The sequence below is a fragment of the Syngnathoides biaculeatus genome, chromosome 10, assembly GCF_019802595.1.
Source record: "Syngnathoides biaculeatus isolate LvHL_M chromosome 10, ASM1980259v1, whole genome shotgun sequence".
NCBI classification, from domain to species: domain Eukaryota; kingdom Metazoa; phylum Chordata; class Actinopteri; order Syngnathiformes; family Syngnathidae; genus Syngnathoides; species Syngnathoides biaculeatus.
In genome coordinates, this window is record NC_084649.1 from 29,625,416 (window position 1) to 29,645,329 (window position 19,914).

The window sequence follows — 19,914 nt, forward strand, 5'->3', positions numbered from 1 at the left end:
GCAATTCAAACACAGGACATTGTTTCAATATGCTGCCGTACATGGGGGTATCATGATGGCTACATACTGTATATAGACAACATTTACTATTCTGTTAGCCTTTGTGAGCAGGTCCTTGAAGAAGACACAAAAGTGTGCGAGAAATTGAGGAGGAACAGAGGTAAACCTCAGCCAATAACAGAGGCAAAAAGTGTACTTTGGCGGCTGAGGGAAAGGCTGCCTACAATAATTGCAGGGTTAGGATTGTTGCATGGCAGGACAAACGAACGGTAAAATTGATTACAACCTGCCATGAAGACACAATGCAAACAGTGAATGTGTAGAAAAAAAAAAAGACATAAAAAAGGTGCCCGTTTCCAAGCCAGTGTGTATGTGTGACGTGTCAATGATTAATGTGTCCTGCATTTCATATTTGGTCTCGCAGCTAGCAACAGTGAAGAAAATGAGCATTTTAACACCCTGCTATATTGCACGTTCTCCCACTTATTATTATGAATATTATGATCACTCTGGATGAACTGGAGAGCTATAGAGCTGTGGTGGGAGAGTCTGTCCATCGGACATCAATCAGTCGTACACTGCACAAATCTGACCTTTATGGAAGAGTGGCAAGAAGAAAGCCATTTCTCAAAGATATCCATAAAAAGTCACATTTAAAGTTTGCCACAAGCCACCTGGGAGATACACCAAACATGTGGAAGAAGGTGCTCTGGTCAGATGAAACCAAAATCTAACTTTTTGGCCACAATGCAAAACGATATGTTTGTCAAAAAAGCAACACAGCTCATCACCCTGAACATACCATCCCCAATCAAACATGGTGGTGGCAGCCTCATGGTTGAGGCTTACTTTTCTTCACCAGGGACAGAATAGGATTAAAATTGATGGAAAGATGAATGGAGCCAAACACAGGATCATTCTGGAAGAAAACCTGTTGGTGTCTGCAAAAGACCCGACACTGGGAGGGAGATTTATCCAACAGGACAATGATCCAAAACATAAAGCCAAATCTACAATGGAATAGTTCACAACTAAACGTATACAGGTGTTAGAATGGCCAAGTAAAAGTCCAGACCTGAACCCAATTGAGAATCTGTGGGCAGAGCTGAAGACTGCTGTTAATAAACACTTTTCATGTAACCTCATTGAGCTCGAGCTGTTTTGCAAGGAAGAATGGGAAAGAATTTCAGTCTCTCAATGTGCAAAACTGACAGAGATAGACCCCATGCGACTTGCAGCTGTAATTGCAGCAAAATGTGGCACTACAAAGTATTAATGCAAGGGGGCCAAATAATATTGCACACCCCACTTTTCAGGTTTTTATTTGTAAAAATGTTTTAAATATCCAATAAATTTGTAGTTGATTCTTGACAAGGAAAACATTTATCTTTATGTGTGAAGCCTGCAATGTGGCGAAAGGTTGAAAAGTTCAAGTGGGCCGAATACTTTCACAAGGCACTGTAAAAGGCGCGCGATTGGTCCCCAGCTTAACATCGAACAATGAGAGCATGTGTGGATTTATCTCGTGAGGTGATCAGATGCACATCATCGAAGCCTCACCCAGCAACTTCCATTCCAACCTCCTTCCTTTCTGCCATTTTTGTTGACGCTATAAACTCCGCTATATCCTATCGCGTTGACAATGCCGCCGAAGCGTTGCGCTAATGCGAAAGCTTCCTTCAAAGCACCCAATGGGAAGAGGAAGATGATGACGATCAGCGAAATAGTAAAACTTTTGGATATGATCGAAGACGGCAGAAGTTCATCTGTCAAGAGGTGGTGGCAAAATTCAAAGAATCTGCGGAGACACTATGAATCCCATCACAAAGACAAGTACGATAGCTTGCAAGGCCAAATGCGAGCAGACAAACTGTCAAACCTAAAAAGTGGAATGTTAGCTCAGCAAAATACATTTGTACGCCAAGCTCAACTTAACCAGTCACCTGTTCGGGCGAGCTTTCAGGTTGCTCAACTGATAGCAAGCAGTGGTACACCTGTCACTGATTGAGATTTTGCCAAAAAATCCATGAATGCTGTCGCGGAGGAGGTGTGTCCTGAGAAGAAAGACGTCTTTAATAGTCGAGTCTATCAGCGAGTACAATCACCAGACATATTGAAGAAATCGTGGAGTAAGTGGCTAAGAAAATGGATGGATAAAACTTTACCATTTCAACAGCATTTACACTCACATCTTGATGTTGAAAAGTGTCTCCATTTCATCTCTGGACTTGGCCGACTGACAGCAGTGCTACTGCTACTGGCAATCACATTAGTATAAAAGTATAAAATTTTTTGTAGATGAGTTAAAGCAGTCAAACTTCAACTGTCCCGCTGGGGACTCTATCGTTCTGGTGGGGGACTTCAATAGTCACGTGGACAATGACAGTGAGACCTGGAAGAGTGTGACTGGATAGAATGGCACCCCCAATCATAATCTGAGCAGTGTTCTGCTTTTGGACTTCTGTGCTCATCACAGATTGTCTATAACAGAAGTGTCAAACTCATTTCACATTGTGGGGCACATACAGCCTCGGTAGATGTCAAGTGGGCCGGACCATTACAATTATATCATCCTCTACTATAAATAACCAAAATATCATGTCTTTCCTTTGTTTTGGTGTAAAGAAGCACAAGAACATTGGGAAAATGTTGAAATTGAATGAACAATCCTTTTACAAACATTTTATGAAACATTAGATTTCCTTAGACAAATGTGCAATTTACTTTTATCATTCACATATATGCATTACAACTGATCCCACTGGTTGTACAAAGGCACAAAACATCAACAAGTAATTGGTATTGAAAAATATAGTAATGCACTAAGATTAAATGAGATTTATAAAGAAATTATTTTTTTAAACCATTTACATATGTGCAAATAAAATCTAAATTTAATCGTATATAATCCCACAGCTCACCTCTCCACACCTTACAAACTAAGGAAGAGTGCTATTAAGTGTGTAAAGAAGATTAATTAAACATTAAACTGCACATTTTTGTTTTGGTGCCCATCATTGGCACCAACTCAAGAAACTCTTCAGTAACAGTCAATGTCTCATCAACTCCATGAATAAATAACACCAGTTGTGCCGCTTCTGTGATGTCAGTGCTCTCGTCATTTGCAACGGAAAATGCAATAAATGACATGACTCTCTGTTTCAATTGGCTGTCTAAATCTGCTGATAGGTCCGAAACGCTCTCTGCTATCGTATTCCACGTCAGGCTAATATTGGGAAACGCTTGTCCGTTCTCGGGACATACAAGTTCAGCTGCCTTCATCATGCATCGTGTAAGAAAGTCACCGTCGGAATACGGCTTTGATGCTAATGCTATTTTGCTAGAAATTAGGAAGATGGCTTTTACCGCTGCTTCGCTGATGTGTCGGCTCTGGATGACAGTTGACTGCTGTTTCCTCAGACAAGCCTACAATTTGTTGATCTTATCTCTTCTCTCTTGCAAGCCGTCATATTTTTTGCTGTGAAGAGTCTCATAGTGCCGTCAAATATCATATTCATATAATATATATCCAAAACGTTTTGCAAACACACCAAGCACAAAGGTTTTCTGTGCATTTCTATCAATAAATAGGACGTGGTCCATTTTTCATTGAAAATTCTACACTGCGTATCGACTTTTCTCCTTTTCGATAATGACATTTTGACTAAGGAGAGTCCAGCAGAGAGGTAGAAACCAAGGTTAAAACAAAGTTGTAACAAGCAGCAGATACCGCATTGATACCATCTGCTGTGTTGGGCATGTCTCAGAGTTGTCTTCTTCTCTGATCAAAACAATGTGCCCCTCATGGATAATCAACAAATGGCATCTTATTGAAAATATTTATTCTGTGTCTTTTATGCATTTTTTCCACTTTTAAATTATCCTGTGGGCCTGATCAAACCTCCTTGTGGGCCGGTTCTGCACCACGGGCCGTATGTTTGACACCAGTGGTCAAGCATCCAGTGTCTTACGAGGGAGACCCAGTCCACTGTCAACACTGTGTGTAGTGACAATGGGGCGCTGCTGAGCTCCACTTGGGACATTGTGAATCGGTGGGGAGAATACTTGGAATATCTCAATTGAAGGGGGGTCTCCAATCACAGACATCACTTCAAGTTGGTTAAAAAGCTCCTTGTTGCCAAGGGCCAGGGGTAGATGAGAGTCACCTACAGTTCTTTAAGGCTCTAGATGTTGTGGGGCTGTTCTGGTTGACACGCCTCTGCAATATTGTGTGAACATCAGGGACAGAGCCTCAGGATTGGCAGACTGGGGAGGTTGTCCTCCTTTTTAAGAAGAGGGACTGGAAGGTACAGTGAAGAAAATAAGCATTTGAGCACCATGCTATGTTGCAACTTCTCCAATTTAGAAATCGTGGATGGGCCTGAAATTTTCATCACAGGTAAATGTCCACAATGTATGATTTTTAACAATTTATTTGTGTGATACAGCTGCAAATAAGTATTTGAACACCTGAGAAAACCAATGTTAATATTTGGTACAGGAGCCTTTGTTTGCAAATACAGATGTCAAACGTTTCCTGTAGTTGTTCACCAGGTTTGCAAACACTGGAGGAGGGATTTTGGCCCATTCTTCCACACAGATCTTCTCTAAATCAGCCAGGTTTCTGGGCTGTCGCTGAGAAACATGGAGTTTCAGCTCCCTCCATAGATTTTCTATTGGGTTTAGGTCTGGAGACTGGCTAGGCAACGCCAGAACCTTGATATGCTTCTTACGGAGCCACTCCTTGGTTTTCCTGACCGTGTGCTTCCTGTCATTGTCATGTTGAAAGATCCAGCCATGACCCATCTTTAATGCTTTGACTGAGGGAAAGAGGTTGTTCCCCAAAATCTCACAATACATGGCCGCGGTCATCCTTTCCTTAATACAGTGCAGTCGTCCTGTCCCATGTGCAGAAACACACCCCCAAAGCATGATGATAACACCCCCATGCTTCACAGTTTGGATGGTGTTCTTGGGATGGAACTCATCATTTGCCTTCCTCCAAACACGATTAGTGGAATTATGACTTTGACCTCGACAGACTGTCTTTGTAAGAGTTAGTTTGAGCTAGACACCAACACTTTTCTGAAATCATGAGTAAGAACCTCAACCATACTCGTGCTCTATTTGCTGTGGTTGACAAGCTGACACCACCACCCCCCCATTCCAAATCAGATAGATCCAGAACCCGTTACAGCTGACAAATGCAATGAGTTTGCCTGTTATTTTAGTGAAAAAATACTATCCTTCAGGTCAAATGTCAGCACAAAGCAACAAAAAGATAGAATGAACTCACATCTGAAGCCACCAAAGAAAACTCTTAACTGTAATAATTTGATACAGTTGACCAAAAACTGTTGAGAAAACTGTTCAGCAGTTGAAACCATTAATGAGCTGTCTCAACCCAATACCATCTGACTTTTTCAAAACAATTGTGAAGGTAGAGTAGAAGAGGCAAGCGTGACTGGGAAGTGGCTTTGATTAGTAAGGGAGAAGTTAGAAATACACTGAACAGAATGAAAAATGGAAAGACAGTTAGTCCCAATGACATACCAGTGGAGGTATGGAAGCAATTTGGTGAAGTGACTGTGGAGTTTTTGACCAACTTATTCAATCGAATACTAGCGGGAGAGAAGATGCCAGAAGAATGGAGGAAAAGTGTGCTATTTCCCATTTTTTAAAACAAAGGCGATGTTCAGAACAGTGGAAACTACAGAGGAATAAAGATCAGCCACATAATGAAGTTATGGAAAAGAGTAGTGGAGGCTAGACTCAGGACAGAATTATCTGCAAGGAACACTATAGTTTCATGCCTGGAAAGAGTAAAACAGATTCATTACAGTAGAACCTTGGTTGGATGTTTTGGAGACAAGGTGAGAGAGCACAGACTTCGATGGTTTGAACATGTTCAGAGGCGAAACAGTACGTATGTTGGTAGAAGGGTGCTGAGGATGGACTGCCAGGCAAAAGAGTGAGAGGAAGACCAAAGAAAAGGTTGATGGATGTTGTGAGGGAGGACATGAGGACAGTGGGTGTTAGAGAGGAGGATGCACGAGATAGGCTTAGATGGAAAAAGTTGACACGTTGTGGCGACCCCTCACAGGACAAGCCGAAAGAAAAAGAAGATTGTGAAGTCAGTGCTACTTGATTTGCAGCACATAATCAATTGCTCACTTCAGTTTGGCGAGTTTACCAAAGCCCATAAAGTAGCTGCTGTTAAGCCTCTTCTAAAAAAACAGAGCATTGGACGATTCCATGTTAGCAAGTTAGCATCGCAAATCTCCCGTTCTTAGCCAAGGTTCTTGAGAAAGTTATTTTATTATTTTTAATCAAGTCAGCAATTTCTTAAATTTAAATGGCCTTTTTTGTCAATTATGTTTCCGAACTCATCACAGTAAAGAATCTGCTCTTATCAAAGTGATATCAAAGGAGTTACTTTGTGACCATTGGAGATGCTCGGTGTCAGCGAATGGCAATGACCTTCTCTCCTGTTCAGCCTGTTTATGCTACCCTTGGGTCAAATTCTTCAAAACTTTAATTTTGAATACCATAGCTATGGAGATGACAGAGTTATCTTTACCAGTGTCTCCAGATGACTACAGTTCAATTGAGGTATTGTGCCACTGTCTAAATCAGATAACTGGATGAGCCAAAATTTTGTTCAACTAAATCATAACAAAATTGAGACAATTGTTTTTGGCAATAAAGAAAAGAGAATTGCTATTAGTAAACACCTGGACTCTCTATCATTAAAAACCAAAGCCCAAGTCCGAAGCAATGGTGTTCTGATTGATTCCGACCTGACTTTCAACAATCACATCAAATCAATCGCAAAAACTGCCTTTGACCATCTGAACAACATATCTCGAGTGTCTTGTATGTGTCAAGCAGACCCCGAAAAGCTCATCCATGCTTTTATCTCAAGTAGAATTGACCGTAATGGTCTTCTGACTGGACTCCCACTTAAAAAAGTATTAAATAGTTGCAGCTCAGATTCTGACCAAAACAAAGCGGTCAGAGGATATAACTCCAATCCTAAAGTCCTTGTACTGGCTTCCAGTCAGCTTTAGTATAGATTTTAAAGTTCTGCTACTGGTCTATAAATCACAAAATGATTTAGGTCCTGATTACATGAAATAAATGCTTACGTAATACAAACCCAGTAGAGCTCTGAGATCGACTGACTCAGGTCAAATAGTGGAGCGCAGAGTCCAAAGCAAACCTGGTGAAGCAGCATCTACCTATTATGCTGCACACAAATGGAATAAGTTTCCAACAGAGGTGAGGTCAGCCCCAAGTGTGAATATTTTTAAATCCAAGTTGAAAATTGTTGTTTTTCGAATGCTTTTTCGAATATATTCACTTTTTGATCACATTACTTGCACTGTATGCGGTTTTGTCTTTTTTTCAATATTTTGTCATTTTTATTATTTTTTTATCCAGTTTTAAGTGTTTTATCTCTTATTTTTCAAATGCCTTTAATCATGTAAAGCCCATTGAGTTACCTCGTGTATGAAATGCACTATACAAATAAAATTGCTTTGCTTACATTGTGATTTCTGGATTTTTCTTTTTAGATTATCTCTCTCACAGTGGATATGCACCTGTGATGAAAATTTCAGACCCCTCCATGATTTCTAAGTGGGAGAACTTGCTATACAGCACGGTGTTCAAATACTTATTTTCTTCACTGTTGCAGGGTGTTCAAATAGTTATTTTCTTCATTGTATGTTCCAACTAGAGGGGGATCACACTTCTCAGCTTCCTTGGTAAGGTCTATTTAGGGGTGCTGGGGAGGAGGGTCCATCGGGAAGTTAAATCTCAGTTTCAGGAGGAGCAAAGGTTTTTGTCCTTCCCGTGTAACACACCATCAGCAGGGTCCTCGAGGGTGCATGGGAGTATGCCCAAACAGTGTACATGTGTTTTGTGGACTTGGAGAAGGTGTCCCTTGGAGAAATTAAGAGTGAGGGGAAAATGGAACATGAGATCAACAGGCAGCTCAGTGCAATGTCTGCAGTGATGCAAACTTTGTCTCGTCCGTTGTGGTAAATAAGTTCCTAAGTTGAAGAGCAAAGCTCTCCATTTACCACTCGAGCTACGTTCCTACCCTTACCTTTGGTAATGAGATGTGGGTAATGACCGAAAGAAAAAGATCCCGGACACAAAAGAGGTGGATGAAGTGCCTACGGAGAGGGAAGTGTGGGCTTCCCTGCTTAAGTCCTCCCACCACACCCCCCTCCTCCCTGTGACCCGACATCGGATCTGAGGTAGAAGATGGATGGATATATTTAGGGCTAGATTTCTGGAGTAATTTGTTGGATACATCTATTGTGTTGGTCTTACTATTGAAAAATTTTAGTCAATGGTGCTGATGATAAACTTCCTCCTGAAAAATTGCAGGCTAAATGGCAATTGCAATATTTGTTTAAAAGAAACGAAAAAAATTGGTATTTTCCCAGATCATTCATCCCTACTGCTGATTGATGACAAGGTAGTTTTAATTGTTAAAGCATATCAGCTTCCCAGTGAAAATTACAAGTTTTGTGTGGCTCAAGGTTTAGTCATATAAATATGCAATAATGTGGCTAACTACGAACAAGTGTGGCTTGGTGATTTTACTACAGGTTAGCCATATTGCCTCAGAAGCTTCATGTCTCAGTGCCAACGCTGCTAGTCAGTCCTTGTGAAACCAAAGATTACTGAGGTACGGTGCATTTAGTTTTTTTTTTAATTAGGTGTTTGTAGCTAAAGTGTGAGACAAACTACCATCTACTAATTCCTTAACTGTTTTGACATATGAGATGGATCTGAATTTTTGCCCTTATAATGTATCAAAATGTTACGTGCTGAAAAAAATGTTTAAACCTGAATGTAAGAAAATGTAGTCTATCGGGTCAGTGTCTTGAGTGTTGGGGTAACCTTGCAAACCCTTTGGAGGGACTACTGTTGACTTACTTAATTGGCAGAGGTCCTCCACTGTAAAATCACAATCTTTGCACTGGGAGTTCTTCCTTCTGTGACAAACACAACATATTGAAGTTCAACATAGAATCAGAAGGGCATTATGAGTTGTATGACTGGAAAGCATTTTTAATATGTACAAACAAGGACAAAACTGTTCGTGCCCCTCTGTTATGAGGGAAAAACTCAAGAGTGGCCACAGAAATAACTTGAATCTGACAAAAGTAATGGATAAAAATGGAATGAGGATTCACCAAGGAAATAAAACAAAATTTTAATTGTGGCTCAACCAAAGTATTTAAATACACTCCTGAAATAGGCTTGGATAAAAATGATCGTACCCATCCATTCATTGTCCTTTGCCTGTGTGGGATCAGGTCACGTGAAAAGCAGCTTAATGAGAATAAGAATCATCTTTTTTTGTCATGTACAGGTATGTCAAAAATACACTAGGAATTTGTCTCCAGTCGTTGGAGCTGCTCAAGTACGAAAGCGGTCAATTGAAAGAGAAAACATTTGAGAGATAAAAAAAAAAAAAGTCATTGTTACTGAGCAATAAAAGGTTACCCAGTAACGTGGTAGTGCTGATTTTTTTTTTTTTTTTTTGGGGGGGGGGTAACTGTTAAAGCGATAGTGTTCAAATTTAGAGCAGTTTGAAATGACTAATGCAACAATTGTCTGGTGCAGTGACAATTGTGGAAATAGAACTAATACTTTAATAAATGTATGCGGTTTAAAGTCACCAATAGAGTTATGTTATAATCTGGAATCTGCAATGCCAATTGTGCAAATCTGCAGACACCAAGCATGAGTGACTAGTGTTGGTCAACCACAGATCTGCAAGTAATGCAGAGTGGCAGTATTACTACAGTAAGTGCACGAATAATGTAAAATGGCCTGACGGAGATGAAATACAAGTGAGACAAAACTGGCAAAATATTATAGGAATTGTAAGGTAAGTGTTTAAGAAGTTAACGGCAAGAGGGAAGAAGCTGTTGGTATGTGTGCTAGTTCAGTATGTGGCAGGTCCAAGAGGATTTTGTTATGGCAGCGTGCTATTCCATGCAGGGGAATACCGACAATAATTCAATGAGTTTTGATTGCCATTCCACTCCAAACACCAAAAAAGGAGTTTGTCCTTTTTTATGGCAGTACCAAACCAGAGAGTGATGATTCTGAATATGGTGGATGAACACAGGATTGACTCGATGACTATTGTATAGAGCTGCACCAAAACCTACCGTGGCAGGACATGCTTCCTAAGAACCTGCAGGAAGTACACTCTTCTCCTGACCCTTCTTGAAGATGGAGTCGATGATGGTCACGCTATTCAGTTCCTGACAGAGCTTAATTCCCAAGAACTTTAAGGTCTCAACAGTTGACACGGGGCAGTTAGCGTGAGGGGGTGCTGTAGCAAAGGGGGCCTTCTTAAGTCCACGATCATCTCTACACTATTGAGCGTATTCAGCTCCCGATTGGGTCAGCTGCACCACAGCTCCAGCCGCTCCGCTTCCTATGAATATGTAGACTTGTCACAGTCCTGGATGAGGCAGATGACTTGGTGTGGTCTGCAAAAAGAGAAAAGAAACAGAGATAACACTTCTTGGGGCAACTCAATGCTGGTGTTGTGTGTAAATGACATGGTGTCCCCAGCCATGTCCTGCCCATCAAGAAGCTGTAAATCCATTGCCAGATGGTCGGCGAGATGCTGATCTGAACAAGCTTTGAGGAGAGGAGTTTGGGGATGATGGTGTTGAACACAGAGCAGAGGTCTACAAACAGGATCCTCGCATAGGCCCGTGTACCGTCGAGGTGTTCTCAGATGATGTGCAGTTCCATGTCGACTATGTCTTCCACAGACCTTCTTATCTCAGTAGGCAAACTGCAGGGGCTCCAGCAGGGCACCAGTGACGCTCTTGAGATGGTCCAGCAAAAGCCATTAAAAGGAATTCATGACCACAGATGTTGGGGCGACAGGCCGATAGTCATTCAGACCCGAGATTCTCGGGTTTCTTGGGGACAGGATGGTACATCACATAGTTCCAGAAATGTATTTAAAGTCTGTGTGAAGACTGGAGCAAGTTGGTCCATGCAGACTTTGAGGCAGGATGAAGACAGGTATAGGGGCCACCACTTTGTTGATCATTTGTTATTTAAAAATATGTTGCACATCCTGTCTGTGGATGGTTTAGTGGGAGTCAGATGTAGGATGGTGGTCAGGGAGGCAGAGGAGTGGCTTTGGGGTGTCCTTTTCAAATCTGGAGTCGAAAGTGTTCAAGTTGTAAGCTCATGATTTATTGTTCTCAGTTTGGGGGGATGGTCCCTTAAAATTGCTAACTAATTTTGCAATTGTAATCCAGAACTGACAGATTTAGCATTGTGAACGGTAATTTGTTTCTCGTTTTACTACATAATTTCTCTTTAATGTCTTTAGTCAACTACTTTCTACCACAATTATACAGGGCCCACCCCCACTTCAATAGGCACCCTCTTTTGCCTGGGAAAGTTGCTTAACTTTGAGAGTAAACCACGGCTTGTTGTTATTGAAGTTGTAAAATTATTTTGTTGGTACACACACCTCTTCACAGAAACTGAAATAGGATGTAACAGTGTCAACACACACACACACACACACACACACACACACACACACACACACTTGTTAACTCACAAAGACATTGTGACTAACCACAAATTTGGGAGAGTGCAATTTCACAAGCCACACCCAAACCTGATAACCAACATACTTGTGGGGGAGAGGATGTGTAGAGCCTTGACCTTACAGTTCTGAGGACCAGGGTTCAATCCCCCCCCCTCCCCAAAATGTGTGGAGTTTTCTCCGGGCACTCTGGTTCCCTCCCACATACCAAAAACATGCATTAATTGGAGACTTTAAATTGCCCTTTGGTGTGAATGTGACTGTGACTGTTGTTCATCTCTATGTGCCCCAATGTGCGATAAGATGACAACCAATTCAGCCCCTGCCTCCTGCCCATTGACAGCTGGGATTGGCTCCAGCACCTCCGCGAACCGAGTGAGGATGAGTGGCTCAGAAAATGGACAGATGGATAGATATATATATTTTTTGTGTGTCTCACACACCATTTTTGTCCAGGCATGTTTTGTGAGCTTGTTATTAAAATAATTATTTTGTGTAATTTTCATTGTTTAATTTTAATGACATTTTTATTTATTATAATTTTTGTCAGATTAAAGTTATATCAGTGACCACTTTGGGGTTTTGCTTCATTATAAATGGTGTATCAGCAACTTCTCCACATGTTTAAATCATATCAGGTAGGTAAAAGAAATTATCCTATTAAACAAATGAACACACCTGTCTTTTTTAATTGCAGAGAACTTCTCTGAGATGATGTGCTTCAAAAAGTTGAAGCAAAAAAAGAAAATCTGTAGGAGGAAAGAACTGTTTCTAATTAATGGGCGTTACAAAAAGCATTTTATCAAAAACAATTTGGGTTTACTCATCTTTAAGGGTGATTTATTATGTACAGGACAAATGTGACAAATGTAAATATACCTCTTCCCCCTTGGAAAGTCGGTCTGGCAGCATGTGACTAGAAATACAAACAAGAATAATAAATCTTTAGGAGATACTGAAGTTGCAGTTGAAAAAGAGAAAATCAACAGTAAAATCAGTAGTTGGGATTTTTCTTTCAGACAGCATGGAGACAACTTGAAAAAGTCCTTTAACATCCTTGTTGCATTGTATGATGATAATTTGTAAGCACCTGTTCATAAATAATATAAACATAAAAATCAGTAATGCTGTACAAATAAAAGTTTTCAAATGTGTTCAACATTGTAATGCAAGTTTAAAATATGTATTAATTATAAATGCATTGAAAAAGTGAATTCCCAAAATAACTGGCTGTCAATCTGAAAGATCTGGACTCAAGAGAGGATAGATGGGCTCGAGGTACTGTAAGGAGCATTGAGAAAAGATGGATGAGGGAAGCGAAAATCAGGGAGTTCCAGTTCAAGGAGGGACATGAAAGTGAGAATGCACCTGTATTTAAAATCACTCTTTAACCAGCAATCAGTACAGGTTCTTGTTGATTAAGAGATCCACCCATCCCTTTTCTGAGACGCTTCTCCTCACAAGGGTCGTGGGAGTGCTAGAGCCTGTGCCAGCTATTATCAGGCAGAAAGCGAGGTACACCCTGTACTGGGTGCCAGCCAATCACAGGGCACATGGAGACAGACAACAGTCGAAATCACAATCACACCAAGGGGCAATTTAGAGTGTCTAATTAATGCATGTTTTTGGGTGCCTGCGTGTGTTTTTCCAGGGTGCCTGGAGAAAACCCACGCAGGCACGGGGAGAACATGCAAACCCCACACAGGCGGGGCCGGGTATTGAACCCCAGTCGTCAGAACTGTTAGGTCAACGCTTTAATCAGCTACCCCACCTTGCCACCCTTAAAAGGACATTTCGGTCCTAATGTAGTCAATCTGGATTTGTTGAAATGCTCTTAAAATTGTTTGGGAAAGTCCAAATGAAAGACACAGATAAGATATTACAGAGCTAACCAGAAAAAGAATTCTCAAAACTGGACTACCAATTTACAGGCGTTCTAACAAAAGAAGGAAGACCAATGCTGAAAATCAAAGATCTGCGTCAATGACTAGATCAGAAAAAAGTTTAGCATTTTTTAATGTCATGCTGCTAAGTGAATGGAAAATATGCCACTCCATGTTACTGTAAATTTATATCATTGTCTCACCTGCCGTCACCCTAAGTGTACGTCACTCGTGCAGTCCTAATTCAGTACATTTGAGAAAGATCGGTAAGAACTGCAACTGTGTGAAGCTGTCCGCATTCAAGGTTAAGTATGCAGATTAATCTTTGCCAGTTATGCTGCGGACCTCGTGTGCACTCACTGCTAGGCACTAGCCGCTAACACGAGCAAAGTACTGCTGTATTTATACATTTTTAATCAATGACTGCATCATTTTTGTAGGGGGTGCATTAAATTAGCGAATGAAGATGAGTATTAATATGGGATGGTGTTGTGTTGATGTTGGTCACAGCAGTTTAAGATGGTAATTATTAGTTAGGCTATCAACTTCAACGATGCCAAAACAATAGTCACCTGGGACTCCGTCATTTGCTGGCTAGATTAGTGTAACTGTCAACTGTGTTACATGTCATTAAATAATTACTGTCGATTTGGTTGCAAATAAAACTGTCAGGAATGGTGTATACACGTCACATTTTGGCAAATTCAGACTACTGAGAGTGAAAACACGATGGCCTTCATGAGTGAATAGATGCAATTTTTAGAAGAAATACTTTGGACATTTAAGTAGTTGCCTGAGACTGACTGGCGACTGATTAAGGATGTAGTCCAGTTTTTGCCTGAAGTAAGCTGGGATACGGTCCACCACCCTGCGACTCTAATCAGGATAAGCGGTGTTGACAATGGATGGATGGATGGGTGGATAGATTTAAGTAAACAGCAGAAAAAGAACATTTACTGTGCCTTGTGAAAGCATTCGGCCCCCTTGAAAGTTTCAACCTTTTGCCACATTTCAGGCTTCAAACATTAAGATATATGATTAAATTTTTTTGCTATGAATAAACAAGTGGGACACCATTGTGAAGTGGAACAAAATTTTTTGGTTATTTTAAACCTGAAAAGTGGGGCGTGCAATATTATCCAGCCCCCTTGCAATAATACTTGGTAGCGCCGCCTTTTTGCTGTAATTACGGTTGCAAGTCACTTGGGCTATCAGTTTTGCACAGAGATACTGAAATTCTTACCCATTCCTCCTTGCAAAACAGCTCAAGGTCCGTGAGGTTTGATGGAGAGCGTTCATGAACCGCAGTCTTCAGCTGTGCCCAGATTCTTGATTGGATTCAGGTCTGGACTTTGAGTTGGCCATTCTAACACCTGGATACGTTTTTTGTGAACCATTCCACTGTAGATTTGGCTTCATATTTTGGATCATTGTCCTGTTGGAAGATGTGGCGACCCCTAACGGGACAAGCCGAAAGGAAAAGAAGAAGAAGAAGTCCTGTTGGAAGATTAATCTCCGTCCCAGTGTCAGGTTTTTTGTAGACTCCAACAAGTTTTCTTCCAGAATGGTCCTGTCTTTGACTCCCTTCATCTTCCCATCAATTTTAACCATATTCCCTGTGTGTATCCAGGATGATGAGCTGTTTTGTTTTTACGTCAAATATATCGTTTTCCATTGTGGCCAAAAAGTTAGATTTTGGTTTCATCTGACCAGTGCACCTTCTTCCACATGTTAGTGTGTGTCCCAGGTAGCTTGTGGTAAACTTTAAACAAGACTTTTTATGGATCTTTGAGAAATGGCTTTCTTCTTGCCACTCTTCCACAAAGGCCAGATTTGTGCACTGTACGAATGATTTTTGTCCGACGGACAGACTCTCCCACCTCAGCTGTACCTCTGTGCAGTTCATCCAGAGTGATCATGGGCCTCTTGGCTGCATCTCTTATCCGTCTTCTTGTTCGAGGTGAAAGTTTAGAGGGACGGCCAGGTCTTGGTAGAGTTGCAATGATCTGAGACTCCTTCCATTTCAATATAATTGCTTGCATAGTGCTCCTTAAGATGTTTAAACCTTAGGAAATCATGTTGCATGCAAATCCGGCTTTAAAATTCTCCACAACAGTATCCTGGACCTGCCTGGTGTGTTTCTTGGTTTTCATGATGCTTTCTGCACTTAAAACAGAACCCTGAGACTATCACAGAGCACGTGCATTTATACGGAGACTTGTTTACACACAGGTGGATTCGATTTATCATCATCAGTCAACACTGGATTATTCTGAGATCCTCACTGAACTTCTGGAGAGAGTTTGTTGCACTGAAACTAAAGGGGTCGAATGATATTACACGCCACACTTTTCATTTTTTTTTTTTTTAAAACTATAACATATCCAATAAATTTCATTCAACTTCATGATTGTGTCCCACTTGTTGATTCTTGACCAAAAAAATAAATTTTATATCTTTATGTTTGAAGTGTGAAATGTGGTGAAAGGTTGAAAAATTCAAGGAGGCCGAATACTTTCACAAGGCACTGTAGAATATAAAGAAGTTATTACATATTCGGTTTATTTCCCATTTAAAGCATCAGAGAACTTCGGCTTTACCAAACATTTGCACAATGCTTGCTCGTATCAGTTATATGAGCACTGTTACTAATATTCACTATTTAATACCCAAACATGAACCAGTCGTAAGCAATTGTCAGATATAGGATCTCCGATGCTTCCAGGCTCTTGTGTACAGCTCCGTCCTGCAAAAAAATAGATGTTACCAATCAAGTCAATTAGTTGTGGTGTAAATCAATCCTTTTCACTAGTGTTTAATTACCTTGTATTCAGATATTATAAGATTCCATTATGTTTGTTGAAGTCAATAAAAATGGAATAATTTCTTAATGAAAGTATACTGGTTTGAGAGAGAATACCAGTGACAGGAATGTTCAAGAGACTACAAAAGCTACATGGTTGTGTGCTTTAAAAAGAACTCTGATTGTAAGGGTTGTTTGGTTGATATGATGTCTTTTGATGTAAGTAACATAATAAGACAACTTTCAGAAGCCATATCCAGGTTTATATATTTTTATGAAATTTTATTTGAAAATTGGTGGCCATTGTCATCCGGAATCTATGGTTAGTGACGTGAAAAGGGGGTAACCCCAGTATCGCCAGTGTTTTTAGCTTTAGCCTTCACATCCTGGTCATGAGATCTTCCAGCTCCTTCCATCGGTGGGCGCTACCGGTCAATGCAAAACAAAACGAGCAGGTATGCCAACAGCTTCTTCCCTTCAGCAATTAAATTACTAAATTCTTAAACAGCTAACTTACGATTCAACTGCAAAATGCTGTCAATTTTCTGACTCAAGTTGTTGTTGTCACATCCAGCTGGGCCAATCAGTATTAGTATTACATATGATAGGCTATCGTACGACCCGTGACTTTAAACTGCATACACTCCTTGAAGTCTTGACACCCTTTGCACAATTGTCATGACTACATTTCTAATGGGCACTCTAACTGCTCTAAATGTTAGATGACTGCATTCCTACACAACTTTTCAGTTTTTATAAGAAGAAAAAAAAAGTTACTTATCAATTGACTGTCTATTGTTCTTCGTACTCAAGGTGTATGTTGTAGTGGGGCAGGACCAACTACCAGAGACAAATTCCTTGTTTGTTGTTACATACCTGGCCAATAAAAGTTGAATCTAAGCTGAATCTGACTATGATCACATTTAGGTACAGAAGCAGCTGCTACAGCAATGAACACATGAGTCTTTTCTGTTTGAGCCAGTGTGTGATCAAAGACATGAGTAAAGGTATGACTTAAGTGGAAATCCAGTGCTTTCTATGAACAGTGTATCAATATGTTATGTAATATGTACCCTATTTTGACAATGTGATGTCCTCTCTCCTCTTTCATTTAATAGTGTTTTGAGAAGATTTTTATCGACAATGACGAATTTTCAGGGGGGCTGCCATTTTCGCAAGTCACATGATCTACGTAGGCGTATGTGACGTGTACCGTGCCTTTCCAAACGCTGGATAACATGGGACACCATTATGCCCAGCGCTGATTTCTCGGATTTATCCTCATCTGATGAAGAAATAGCAGTGTTGGTTGATCGGGAAGACGGAGGAATACTTCCATACAGATTTGAACCTGTGGCTATAATTAATGTTGAATATTGGGAGGGTTATTTGGGCGGAATGACACGGAGTCTGACTACTCGGAGACCTACGTGTGACATAGATGCGTAAACAAAGGCTCCCGGGAGCTCCGGGCTGGCAGCCCCGGATGGTTCTTCGGACGGGAATGACGCGGAGTCTGACGAGCGAGCGTGGCAGCATGCTTCAAGCCGAACTTTCAGGTAGCGGAGGGCTTTAGCTGAACTTTGGTGGTGGCGGAGGCCTTTAGTCTAGCTTCGGCGTCTGGGGCTAACGGCCTCTGCCGCCTGGAAGCTCGCTCGCGGGCGCCGTCGGAGCTTGTGGCCCGCCTTCGGATGTGGCGGAGGCCTTTAGCCTAGCTTCGGAATCTACTACATACTACATGACCTATTGATACACTGTTCATGCAAAGCACTGGATTTCCCCTTTAAGTACATTGGGCCATCATCCTAACAATGAAATATGTCACAATACTGACAGTTGGTTTGACCATTATGGCTTTTTCTGACATTCTGTACATGTGCATATAACGGCACATTCTATAAAGCTTGCAATTTTGCTTCCAATTTAGGAGGCTAAACTTAAGGGTATAAAATGAGTGGGGGGAAAAACTAAAACATACCACTACTATAGACAATGGGAGGGTAACTTTTTTTTTCACTTTCATTTTCAATGTATGTTTGCCTCATTTGCCAGTCTGCATTCACTAAACTAAAAAAGAGATATGTCAAGCTACATTTTCAGACTGTTCATAAAAACTATGACACTGACTGAAGGAATTGAAATCTCGGTTGTCAAGACAGCAGACATTTTTAAAACTTCTAAGTTCAAAAGCAAAGCCAGCCACCGAAGCTTCGTTCTGGGTGAGTCACTCAATCATTAAGATCAAGAAATCCTTCCAAGATGGAGGTATGGTCAAAGAGAAATTCATTGAAGAAGCTTATTTGTTTTAAAACAAACCAAAAATACTATCTTCGATCAGAGTTCTACAGCTATCAAGATCTAGTGTAACATGGAGCACTGAAGCCATGGCCGAGGAATTGACCAAGCAATTTTAGAAGTACATCGCAGACTGCAAGCGCTCCTCACTGCAGCTGGATGAGATGAGATGCAGACCTGAGTGACACAGCCCAGTTGTGCATTTTTATTCAGATGGTACTAACTGATATGACCGCTAAAGAGGAACTGTTAACAGACCTGCCCATGAAAAAAAACACGTGAGAAGAGGACATGCAGCAGTGTTCAAAATAAGAGCAGTCCAATGCGAATAACTAGATCAATCCCTGTTTCCATTCTATTTTTTTTTTTGCCCAGCAAAATAAACGGAACTTAATCCAATCGAGAACTTCTGGGGAGACAGAGATGCTGTTTCTGAAGAAAAACCAAGAAATGCAAATAATTTATGCAATGTCATTAAGGAATCTTGGAGTGGAATTACAGCTGAAAGGTGCCACAATTTCATTGACTCCATTCCAGATGTGAAGCATTTATAAAAAAAAAAAAAAAACCTGTGGTCTTAATATTAGTTTAGTGATTCAATGGATTGGTAAATCCTAGAAACAAAACCGTTTGTACAAAACAGTTTTGAGTTTGTGAAGTCAACGACAGACTCCTATTTTTTTTTTAACACCTCTTTCAAAAAATGGTCCAATTGACCAGTCTTAAGGGTGGGTATATCATGAATGCTGGATCTGTTGGTTTTATGCGAATCAATAGCACCTGCTGGTAACTTGTTTGATCTTAAGTACAGTAATTTCCGGCTTATAGGCCGCAACTATTTTCACACACCTTTCAACCCTAAGCGAGGTTTTCTCCAGTGACAGTAAAAAAAAAAGAAAAAAAACAAAGTAGACTGGACTCAAGCAACACCCTTTGGGTGTCATTGTCTTCCATCACTAGCAGATGGGCCTATCTCTGTTCACTATTAAGTTCTATAGATGTGTTATAGACTAACTGCTTGTGCTGGGACCACTCATAATAATAATGATGTAATATTAAGATATCTTCAGTGGAAATGGAAATTATTCAGATCCCCTTAAATTTTTCACTTTGTTAAATTGAAGACATTTTCTAAAATCATTTAAATTATTTCAGCATTAATGTACACACAGCACCCCATATTGACAGAAATGAACATTTTTTGGCAGATTGATTTAGAAAAAAAAAAAAAAAGAAAAAAAAGAAAAACTACACAAAGCCATAACTATTTAGACTCTTTGCTCAGTATTTAGTAGAAGCAAACTTTCAACCTA

At 40.5% G+C, this 19,914-nt stretch overlaps 1 protein-coding gene across 8 annotated transcripts in view; it reads right to left on the reverse strand.

Moving 5' to 3' along the window:
* The window catches only part of mtmr14 (myotubularin related protein 14), a 114,432-nt gene that overhangs the window by 17,755 nt on the left and 76,763 nt on the right, over positions 1-19,914 (reverse strand). For all 8 annotated transcript variants that reach the window (XM_061833435.1, XM_061833442.1, XM_061833439.1 and 5 more), the window contains 4 exons: positions 16,173-16,249; positions 12,500-12,536; positions 12,299-12,369; positions 8,956-9,014 (listed from right to left, as the gene is read on the reverse strand). In XM_061833435.1, coding sequence (XP_061689419.1) covers positions 8,956-9,014; positions 12,299-12,369; positions 12,500-12,536; positions 16,173-16,249 — 244 coding nt within the window. The remainder of the gene's footprint in view (positions 1-8,955; positions 9,015-12,298; positions 12,370-12,499; positions 12,537-16,172; positions 16,250-19,914) is intronic.